The sequence below is a fragment of the Gigantopelta aegis genome, chromosome 7 (assembly GCF_016097555.1).
Source record: "Gigantopelta aegis isolate Gae_Host chromosome 7, Gae_host_genome, whole genome shotgun sequence".
Taxonomy (NCBI): Eukaryota; Metazoa; Mollusca; class Gastropoda; order Neomphalida; family Peltospiridae; genus Gigantopelta; species Gigantopelta aegis.
The window spans coordinates 2,523,467-2,535,795 of record NC_054705.1 but is presented as its reverse complement, the minus strand read 5'-3'; the positions used below and the strand labels follow the sequence as shown (position 1 = coordinate 2,535,795).

Below are 12,329 nucleotides of genomic sequence, written 5' to 3'. Positions count from 1 at the left end.
GATTCCTCATCAAGTCGGTTAACAACCAGCCATCCTTTTCCCTTCAAATGTTAATTGTTTTGTCTTATATCCTTAGATATCCAGACCGCCAGACTAGCCGGTGGATTCCTCATCAAGTCTGTTAACAACCAGCCATCCTTTTCCCTTCAAATGTTAATTGTTTTGTCTTATATCATTAGATATCGAGACTGCCAGACTAGGCGGTGGATTCCTCATCAAGTCTGTTAACAACCAGCCATCCTTTTCCTTTCAAATGTTAATTGTTTTGTCTTATATCCTTAGATATCGAGACCGCCAGACTAACCGGTGGATTCCTCGTCAAGTCTGTTAACAACCAGCCATCCTTTTCCCTTCAAATGTTAATTGTTTTGTCTTATATCCTTAGATATCGAGACCGCCAGACTAGGCGGTGGATTCCTCATCAAGTCTGTTAACAACCAGCCATCCTTTTCCCTTCAAATGTTAATTGTTTTGTCTTATATCCTTAGATATGGAGACCGCCAGACTAACCGGTGGATTCCTCATCAAGTCTGTTAACAACCAGCCATCCTTTTCCCTTCAAATGTTAATTGTTTTGTCTTATATCCTTAGATATCTAGACCGCCAGACTAACCGGTGGATTCCTCGTCAAGTCTGTTAACAACCAGCCATCCTTTTCCCTTCAAATGTTAATTGTTTTGTCTTATATCCTTAGATATCGAGACCGCCAGACTAGGCGGTGGATTCCTCGTCAAGTTTGTTAACAACCAGCCATCCTTTTCCCTTCAAATGTTAATTGTTTTGTCTTATATCCTTAGATATGGAGACCGCCAGACTAACCGGTGGATTCCTCATCAAGTCTGTTAACAACCAGCCATCCTTTTCCCTTCAAATGTTAATTGTTTTGTCTTATATCCTTAGATATCGAGACCGCCAGACTAGCCGGTGGATTCCTCATCAAGTCTGTTAACAACCAGCCATCCTTTTCCCTTCAAATGTTAATTGTTTTGTCTTATATCCTTAGATATCGAGACCGCCAGACTAGGCGGTGGATTCCTCATCAAGTCTGTTAACAACCAGCCATCCTTTTCCCTTCAAATGTTAATTGTTTTGTCTTATATCCTTAGATATCGAGACCGCCAGACTAACCGGTGGATTCCTCATCAAGTCTGTTAACAACCAGCCATCCTTTTCCCTTCAAATGTTAATTGTTTTGTCTTATATCCTTAGATATCGAGACCGCCAGACTAGCCGGTGGATTCCTCATCAAGTCTGTTAACAACCAGCCATCCTTTTCCCTTCAAATGTTAATTGTGTTGTCTTATATCCTTAGATATCGAGACCGCCAGACTAGGCGGTGGTTTCCTCATCAAGTCTGTTAACAACCAGCCATCCTTTTCCCTTCAAATGTTAATTGTTTTGTCTTATATCCTTAGATATCGAGACCGCCAGACTAACCGGTGGATTCCTCATCAAGTCTGTTAACAACCAGCCATCCTTTTCCCTTCAAATGTTAATTGTTTTGTCTTATATCCTTAGATATCGAGACCGCCAGACTAACCGGTGGATTCCTCATCAAGTCTGTTAACAACCAGCCATCCTTTTCCCTTCAAATGTTAATTGTTTTGTCTTATATCCTTAGATATCGAGACCGCCAGACTAACCGGTGGATTCCTCATCAAGTCTGTTAACAACCAGCCATCCTTTTCCCTTCAAATGTTAATTGTTTTGTCTTATATCCTTAGATATCGAGACCGCCAGACTAACCGGTGGATTCCTCATCAAGTCTGTTAACAACCAGCCATCCTTTTCCCTTCAAATGTTAATTGTTTTGTCTTATATCCTTAGATATCGAGACCGCCAGACTAACCGGTGGATTCCTCATCAAGTCTGTTAACAACCAGCCATCCTTTTCCCTTCAAATGTTAATTGTTTTGTCTTATATCCTTAGATATCGAGACCGCCAGACTAACCGGTGGATTCCTCATCAAGTCTGTTAACAACCAGCCATCCTTTTCCCTTCAAATGTTAATTGTTTTGTCTTATATCCTTAGATATCGAGACCGCCAGACTAACCGGTGGATTCCTCATCAAGTCTGTTAACAACCAGCCATCCTTTTCCCTTCAAATGTTAATTGTTTTGTCTTATATCCTTAGATATCGAGACCGCCAGACTAACCGGTGGATTCCTCATCAAGTCTGTTAACAACCAGCCATCCTTTTCCCTTCAAATGTTAATTGTTTTGTCTTATATCCTTAGATATGGAGACCGCCAGACTAACCGGTGGATTCCTCATCAAGTCTGTTAACAACCAGCCATCCTTTTCCCTTCAAATGTTAATTGTTTTGTCTTATATCCTTAGATATGGAGACCGCCAGACTAACCGGTGGATTCCTCATCAAGTCTGTTAACAACCAGCCATCCTTTTCCCTTCAAATGTTAATTGTTTTGTCTTATATCCTTAGATATCGAGACCGCCAGACTAACCGGTGGATTCCTCATCAAGTCTGTTAACAACCAGCCATCCTTTTCCCTTCAAATGTTAATTGTTTTGTCTTATATCCTTAGATATCGAGACCGCCAGACTAGCCGGTGGATTCCTCATCAAGTCTGTTAACAACCAGCCATCCTTTTCCCTTCAAATGTTAATTGTTTTGTCTTATATCCTTAGATATCGAGACCGCCAGACTAGCCGGTGGATTCCTCATCAAGTCTGTTAACAACCAGCCATCCTTTTCCCTTCAAATGTTAATTGTTTTGTCTTATATCCTTAGATATCGAGACCGCCAGACTAACCGGTGGATTCTTCATCAAGTCTGTTAACAACCAGCTATCCTTTTTCCCTTCAAATGTTAATTGTTTTGTCTTATATTCCTAGATATGGAGACCGCCAGACTAACCGGTGGATTCCTCATCAAGTCTGTTAACAACCAGCCATCCTTTTCCCTTCAAATGTTAATTGTTTTGTCTTATATCCCTAGATATCGAGACCGCCAGACTAACCGGTGGATTCCTCATCAAGTCCTTTGACAACCAGCCTGACCGTGTCTCAAGGTCGACGCCGACTCGGGAGAGGTTCTGACCTCAGGATACCCCGAGGACAAGGCCGTTTTCTTCTCTATGAAGAGGAAGGTCGGAGGTCAGGTCTACTTCCAGCTGGGTTACCCCGTGATCTTCCTTCAAGGGTAAGACAGAGTATTTCCCATTCCAACCATGCTGCATGCGTTGTATACTATGAAGGTTACATACCATCAGCCATAATGTTAAATGAACTGTTTGGAAAGGCAGAGACCACGTGTATCAGGGATTTAATTGTGTATTCTCCGCTCCAACTATACTATACGTTTTGTATAAATTGTGTATGTTGTCAGTTTTTGAAAGTTAATACTAAACATCTTACTCAATTTTGGGCCAGGTTGTTGGACTATGCTAAAAGAGGTTGGGGTTTATTCTGTGGTAGCACCGCCCACCTTATTATATGATAGCACCGCCCTACCGTATTCTATGGTAGCACCGCCCCACCTTATTCTATGGTAGCACCTGTCCACCTTATTCTATGGTAGCACCCTCCCACCTTATTCTATGGTAGCACCCTCCCACCTTATTCTATGATAGCACCGCCCCACCTTATTCTATGGTAGCACCATCCCACCTTATACTATGGTAGCTCCGCCCCACCTTATTCTATGGTAGCACCGCCCCACCTTATTATATGGTAGCACCACCACATCTTATTATATGGTAGCACGACCACGTCCTATTCTATGGTAGCACCACCACATCTTATTCTATGGTAGCACCGCCCCACCTTATTCTATGGTAGCACAGCCCCACCTGATTCTATGGTAGCACCGCCCTACCTTATTCTATGGTAGCACCACCCCACCTTATTCTATGGTAGCACCACCCCACCTTATTCTATGGTAGCACTGCTCCACCTTATTCTATGGTAGCACTGCCCACCTTATTCTATGGTAGCACTGCCCCACCTTATTCTATGGTAGCACCACTCCACCTTATTCTATGGTAGCAGCGCCCCATCTTATTCTATTGTAGCACTGCCCCACCTTATACTATGGTAGCTCCGCCCCACCTTATACTATGGTAGCTCCGCCCCACCTTATACTATGGTAGCTCCGCCCCACCTTATACTATGGTAGCTCCACCCCACCTTATTCTATGGTAGCACTGCCCCACCTTATTCTATGGTAGCAGCGCCCCATCTTATTCTATTGTAGCACTGCCCCACCTTATACTATGGTAGCTCCGCCCCACCTTATACTATGGTAGCTCCGCCCCACCTTATACTATGGTAGCTCCGCCCCACCTTATTCTATGGTAGCACCGCCCCACCTTATACTATGGTAGCACCGCCCTACTTTATTCTATGGTGGCATGACCACATCTTATTATATGGTAGCACCACCACATCTTATTCTATGGTAGCACCTCCCCACCTTATTGTACGGTAGCACTGCCCTACCTTATTCTATGGTAGCACGACCACGTCCTATTCTATGGTAGCACCACCACATCTTATTCTATGGTAGCACCGCCCCATCTTATTCTATGGTAGCACCGCCCCATCTAATTCTATGGCAGCACTGCCCCACCTTATTATATAGTAGCACTGCCCCACCTTATTCTATGGTAGCACAGCCCCACCTTATTCTATGGTAGCACCACCCTACCTTATTCTATGGTAGCACCGCCCCACCTTATTCTATGGTAGCACTGCTCCACCTTATTCTATGGTAGCACTGCCCACCTTATTCTATGGTAGCACCACTCCACCTTATTCTATGGTAGCACTGCCCACCTTATTCTATGGTAGCACTGCCCCACCTTATTCTATGGTAGCACCACTCCACCTTATTCTATGGTAGCAGCGCCCCATCTTATTCTATTGTAGCACTGCCCCACCTTATACTATGGCAGCTCCGCCCCACCTTATACTATGGTAGCTGCGCCCCACCTTATACTATGGTAGCTCCACCCCACCTTATTCTATGGTAGCACTGCCCCACCTTATTCTATGGTAGCAGCGGCCCATCTTATTCTATTGTAGCACTGCCCCACCTTATACTATGGTAGCTCCGCCCCACCTTATACTATGGTAGCTCCGCCCCATCTTATACTATGGTAGCTCCGCCCCACCTTATTCTATGGTAGCACCGCCCGACGTCCACATTCCAACCAAGCACACTCGCGAAACACGACTAGGTAACTGAATAATTTTTCAAGGTGAACATGTTTTTAAGGGCATATTTGTTACGTTGCATGTCTTGATTTTGTAAAATAATTAATTTTTGTTGTTGGATATGCCTTTGGTGCTTTATAGTTGGTCTTTCAAACTAAATTAGCGTTATTTATGCAGATATTTCAGGTTAATTCTTTTCGTACCCTCTAGCATCCATCCAGCTTTCCTCAATACCCCCACCCCTAGAAAAGGACACAACAAACAAAAGTAAAACATATTACAAAACAATATTGTAACAAAACATACACAACAACAACAACAAAACCCGACACCAAACATGCGACACTGGTTACTTATGGAAAACCTCATTCTCTCCCCAGACTACAAGGCGACAGGAGACGACAAATACCTGACCACAGCTAACATGTTTCTCAGCTTCGCGTCCACGTGTACACCTTCCCCATGAGCCACAAGGTCATGTACGGCGTGGCGCTGCTCGCGGCCAGCACGCGCGACCACCAATACACGGCCATGGCGGAGCGAATCGCGGAAAACATTCAAAGTCTACAAGCTCTGAACATCTCTAGACCAGACTGCGGAGAATGTCGGCTGGTTGAGGAAGGTTTATGCGGAGTTAGCGATGACTGAATAAATATGTTGTGTTTTGTATCAGTGTTAATTAATGTGTGGGAGGTTTGTTGGCAGTTTAATAAATCATTTAAACTCGACACACAAGGCTCAGTGTTGTAGTTTTGAAGGGGATGTAATATTTTGTTTTGCATTTCTTGATCAATGAAATGAAATGTTTTATTTAACGACGCACTCAACACATTTTATTTATGGTTATATGGCGTCGGACATATGATTAAGGACCACACAGATATTGAGAGAGGAAACCCGCTGTCGTCACTTCATGGGCTACTCTTCGATTAGCAGCAAGAGATATTTTATATGCACCATCCCATAGACAGGATAGAACATACCACGGCCTTTCATGTGTCAGTCGTGGTGCACTGGCTGGAGCGATTCTTGATCAGGGCCCGTGCTTGTCTGTATAATAACATGCAATGCACTTTTTAACAGATTGCGATCGTTCTGATGATGATCTATACTACCGATCGCCATTTTCGTAGTTCCCCGATACCGCACTTCGCAAGAATACCACACACACATACACAAACAGACACGCACAGACACACACGCACAGACGCACGCACGCACGCACACATACACAGACACGCACAGACACACACGCACATACACACACACGTAAACAGACACACACGCAAACAGACACACACGCATACACACACGCACAGACTCAGAGACAGACACACACACAAATACAAACGCACGCACACACACAAACACACGCGCGCGCACACACATACAGAGCCACACACACGCACGCGCACATACATACAGGCACACACACATACAGACACACACACATACATATACACACACTACTGTACACACATCATGCTAAATATTGCGTACACAGATGAATGTCATAAACAGAATGCTAATGGACATCGCCATGTTTGTCACTTAACACAGAAGTGGCTATGTGTATGGTGTTCGTGTATATAGTTTTGATAATTAGGCTGGCTATCTACACGGTGGTCGTATTTACTGAAAGCACCATATCTACATCTTCCCGCGCTAAGCAATTCTACACCACTAGAGCACACTGGCTATTAATCATCGGCTACTGTCGAACCTTTGGTAATTCAGTTATATCGTCTTAGAAAGGAAACCCGCTACATGTTTTCATAAGTATCAAGGAATATTTTATATGTACCATCCCACAGCCTTTGATATACTAGTCGTCGTGCTCTGGGTGGAACGAGAAATAGCCCAATGGGTCCACCGACGTGGATCGATGCCAAACCGACCGCACATTAATCGTGCGCTTTACCGCTGTGCTACTTCCAGCCCCTTCACTTGTAGAATGCAGGAAATTGTATTTTAGAACTTTAGGAAGGTGCATACCCCCGAACCTCTTAGAAATTTTGCTTTGCCCCCTCGATCTGAATCAGCCCTCCCCCTATCTACTTTATTCCGACGTGCCTGCTGAGCACGGTTTACATCTAGTAACACAACTAATAACCGAGACTCGAGAATTTAACATCCTGTGTTGGCAACAGCGAGCGACTCTTTAACATTCCTAATTCAGAAAGGTCTCATTAGCTCTGTTAGACAACACAACTAATAACCGAGACTCGAGAATTCAACATCCTGCGTTGGCAACAGCGAGCGACTCTTTAACATTCCTAATTCAGAAAGGTCTCATTGGCTCGGTTAGACAACACGTCTAATAACCGAGACTCGAGAATTCAACATCCTGCGTTGGCAACAGCGAGCGACTCTTTAACATTCCTAATTCAGAAAGGTCTCATGGCTCTGTTAGACAACACATCATCCTCTTTGCAATTTGTTTTAGCATTGCACTGCGAGATCGCAAAGCTGCGAGAGTTTAGTGAATTAGGCCCCAGGGACATATTTTGTCGAGGTTATAAGCAGGCTCGCTGCTGGATGTTCACATTAAGCGCAAGTGTCGTAACAGTTGAAGCACTTTATACCAACATTTATGGTAAACGGTCTGGGTTCGCGGTCAGACTATGTTGATTTCTGACAGCATGGCTATTAAGGGAGAGTAGTTCCTAAAACTAGCTGTCATGGAAAGTGTATTTAAATGCATGTACAATAGTGCAATCTTCTGAGGCTCGCGGCACAATATAGGTTCTAATAGACCAAATCAATTCCTATTGCCGATAATGTTAACGTCTACTAATAAAACTAATATGAGCAGCGTATCAGCACACCCAGGAAGTACAGCAATAAAAAGTGTGGCTCCTCACATCTAATCTACCTGCACGGATATGGGGGTTGGGGGTCACAAACCATTTAAGAGATTAAATCAATGTTTTTAATAGCAACCGTCATTTTTGCTGAAAATTGCAGTTCCATTTTTGGGGGTACCCCGCATTAGTTTCAACTCTGGTATATACTGCATAACAACTGTATAACAAATAAAAATATGTTTATTAATTGTCAATGGATAACAGTATCTGCACAAATAATCAATATAATATATTACTACCAATCACACGCACAGCTGCTATTACTCCGTAAATATTTGACGGTGCACTCTCTTCTTTGGTACTATGCAACCTATATATACTCTTCAAAAAAAGAAACGCAAAAGGGTACAAATGGGTTATAACTCCGATTTTATGTTTCCTACCGGTTCATGCTTTGTGAATATAAGGTCATTGCATGTCCCAAACACATTCCCACGGTTACATTCGATAAAACGCGCAGCTACTGTACAATAAAGTTCCAAAATGTGAATATTCGCAAAAACGCAGCCACGTGCAAACCATGTCACCACTGCACGTGCGTTGTCTGCACGTGCAACATGAATACCGACAGTATAAAAGTGCAGGGTGTTCGCTTGCCTGTCTGTATCTGGCCGACAGTTGACAATCCAGGACATGCCACGTCTCAGTGAACCGCAGAGAAACAATGCCATCGGCCGACTTGGCCGTTGCCAGGGCATTCCATGTGTCCCCAAGCACCATCTCCAGACTGTGGGACCGTTACCAGCAACATGGATCAACACGTGCCTCCCAGACCGGTCGACCAATACCCCCGGGCAGGACCGCTACATCCGGGTACGCCACCTTCGGGAACGATACTACACCATCCAGCCGCAGCAATACCAGGTTTGCGCAGGATATCCGACCAGACCGTACGGAACCGCCTACGTGAGGTAGGAATTCGTGCCAGACGTCCAGTTCGAGGTGTCATCTTAACACCACAACACCGTCGACTCCGACGGTGCCAGATTCATCGACAACAACTGCGATGGAGACGGGACTCGTACTGAACCACACACTGATTTCTGCTCCGACATCATGATGGAAGATGTCGCGTGTATAGGCGTCGTGGTGAACGTTATGCGGCAAACTGCGTGCAGGAAGTGGACAGATTCGGCGGGGGTAGTGTCATGGTGTGGGCATTCACACACTGGCAGAATGACCTGAGAGTGAGACCCGCTACGCCATTGGCTGTTATTGTTCATTAGAAGGAAGGTATAATTTCCTTGGCCATATCAATATTATGCAGCATCCGACAACAGAGAAATAGCCCAAGTGGGCCACCATCCCCCGGGACGTCATCCGTACTCTGGTTTGCTTCAATGGGCAGGCGGTGCCAGGCAGTTGTCAACACACGCGGAGGCCACACCCGGGATTTGACCTTGGTGGTGTCATCAGGAGGTGAATCAATCCTGCATTTGGTAATTTTTTCTCACCATTCAGCAGCAAATGGACATGTGGTTTTGCGTTTCTTCTTTTGAAGAGTATACACTATATGCAAATACTGAGTACAGAATATACAAAGACTGAGTACAATATCTACACAGACTGAGTACTCGCACTGAGTATTCTACAACCCGTTCTTGGTAGACAAAGTAATGTATGCTCCCAACCAAATCGTACAGTCAGTACACACATCCGTAACCACGAAGAAAGAAATAACTGTTTTATTTAACGGAACTCAACACATTTATATTTACAATTATATGCATTTTGGCAAAATGAGAGGAGACCCGCTACGCCATTGGCTGTTACTTTTCATTAGAAGGAAGGTATAATTTATAAATATTATGCAGCATCCGACAACAGAGAAATAGCCCAATAGGCCCACTGACTGGGATTGATTCGTTGTCATCAGAGGAATCCCGCTATATTTTTTCCATTAGCAGCAAGGGGTATTTTATATGCATTTTACCACAGACAGGAAAACATAAATCACGTCCTTTGACTTGTGGTACACTGTTTGGAATGAGAAAACTCACCAAATCAGTTGAGTGGATCGACCGAGGTGGTTCGATCCTGCGACGGGTAGATATAGAGACAGATATAGATGTAGAACAATTATATTGAGAGAGAGAGAGAGAGAGAGAGAGAGAGAGAGAGAGAGAGAGAGAGAGAGAGAGAGAGAGAGATATAATAAAGCATCATACAGGCATATGTACTAGTATTTATGTACCGAATGTGTAGAATAATTAAAGTGTTGTAATAACATGCAGTAATGAATGACACTGTCAACGTCAAATCGATGATATCAGGTGTTCGCGAAAAATAAGCATGTCCTGCTTCCCGGTGGCATCCGTCACAAGTTGGTCCACACAGTCAACAAGTGCGCTGTTTAGGTCCGATGACAAATGTGTACAAAGTGTGTACAGGATCAGAACATTGAATTACATCAACCACATCATTTGCAACTTCGTTGGAATAGCTGTTAAATTCCAATGAGATTATAAAGACATGTTATTAAAATGCAAGCTAATGCCTCGCATATTCAGCTAGCATTTCCAGTTAACCTAGCAAAATTCAAGTGCCAAACGACACGCTGAACAGCTAGGCCAGTTCATGTCCGCCCTGTGTGAAACACCTTTACAAGCAGAGCCTTGCATTCCATCCTAAATCTCAGATTGCAGAAGCCGTAAATGATAGGGTTGAATGCGCTGTTGATGAAGTAGGACCTCAGGAATAAGTTGTAGGCGGCGGTCGCCCCCGGACTCAAGCTGTCGAACATGACCGTGTCGATCCCTAGAGCCGCCATCAGTCCCAGGTGGGGCAGAAAACTCAGCACGAACGCCAGCGTGATCAGAAACAGCATGAACGTCGTTTTTCTCGCCTGCTGTTTTCGCGCGGATTTCCCCGTCTTGACCGCTGGTCCTTTCGTGCCCAGCGTTGACGTCTTGCCATCGCATTCGTTTGTAACGAAGTCTGTGATTGGTTCGCTGTGCCGCGTGTTGATGGCAGGCGTAAGGTCATTGCTCTCCTCTGAATCTTTAAGGTAGCGAACTCTCTGCCGCATCTGTGTGTTGGTGGCGAGTTCCGCTTTCGGTTCGTGTAACCCCACACTTTTTAAGACAGTCCGCCATATGTGGAGGTAGAGTACAACCATCACAGACACAGATATGACAAACAGAAGGAACAGGAAGCCGTTATACAGAAGCGGGTAAATCGTTCCGATGAATCGATCGTCCGTGGTGCAGTCGGTTCGGTTAATATCGGAATATTTTGTCAAAACTGTTCGCGGTCCGTAGACAAAAACAGCGGGCCACGCGAACAACATTGCCGTCGCACAACTCAACCCGACGGCGATCTTGGCCCAGTTTATGGACATCTGTTTGGCGAGAGGCTTGCATATCTTCTTGTATCTGTCCGTTGCTATGGCGACGAAAACTGCCACAGATGTCAAGTTGGTGAAAGCGTTACAGAAACTCAGCGCTTTGCATAGTTTGACTTTTTTGTAAGTGTAGTTTTGACTGATGTCTACGAGTTCTCCAGGAATCCCGACGCAGCAGGTCAGAAGATCAAAGAGCGCGAGGGTCACGATGAAACACCGCGTAGTGCTGACCTTGAACTTCGCCAGGTAGATGTAGCAGACTATGATGTTACCGACAAAACCGACGACCAAGATGGCGGCAAGGAACATTATAGCAGGGAGCATCATCAGCGCTAACTCGTCATTCAGTGATTGAAGGTATTCATCCGCGTTTATCATCGTCGTAGTGACATTCCCAGTGGTGGTGGTGCGGTCCAGATAAGACTCGTTTTTTTCATCAAGCATTGTTTATCTGAAAAGGTAGGAAAAATACATAATTGTTCTTGAATAATGACCAACAGTTCAGTTTTATATAAATATATTGATCTACGCTACCTTCATCCCCAACATATCTGTTTTTACATATCTTAATCCCCGACCCCCCCCCCCCCCCCCCCCCCCCCCCCCCGTCCACCGGGAGAATTTCTGGAACCGTTCGCAGTGTACGTATGCGGATGAATATTAAATCACTATGGTAGTAGACTTAAGCTGATATGGAAAGAACGAAACTGATAACGTTCTATTTTTGTTTAACGACACAACAGACCTCTTTCAAATTCTACTGCGCATGTCCGTGTCGCGGAGAAACTCGTGGACACTAACCGTGAACTCAAGCGAGATCACGCAAAAATCGTCCTGTGTACAAGTTGGGGGGGGGGGGGGGGGAGAGAGACATAGACACCACCCAATATGAATCTGAATATCTCCATGTATAAACTCAAACATTCTGTCGACATCCAA

At 44.6% G+C, this 12,329-nt stretch overlaps 1 protein-coding gene across 1 annotated transcript; it reads right to left on the bottom strand.

Moving 5' to 3' along the window:
* Positions 1 to 9,566: 9,566 nt before the first annotated feature.
* Positions 9,567 to 11,895, bottom strand: LOC121377716 (cholecystokinin receptor type A-like). Its single transcript, XM_041505803.1, has one exon. It carries the CDS (start codon positions 11,832 to 11,834, stop codon positions 10,623 to 10,625), a length of 1,212 nt encoding a protein of 403 aa, XP_041361737.1. The 5' UTR covers positions 11,835 to 11,895; the 3' UTR covers positions 9,567 to 10,622.
* Between the last annotated feature and the right edge of the window lie 434 nt (positions 11,896 to 12,329).

Excerpts from the sequence above, each read along its gene's own strand:
- LOC121377716 (XM_041505803.1), bottom strand. The coding sequence starts at position 11,834 with ATGCTTGATGAAAAAAACGAGTCTTATCTGGACCGCACCACCACCACT.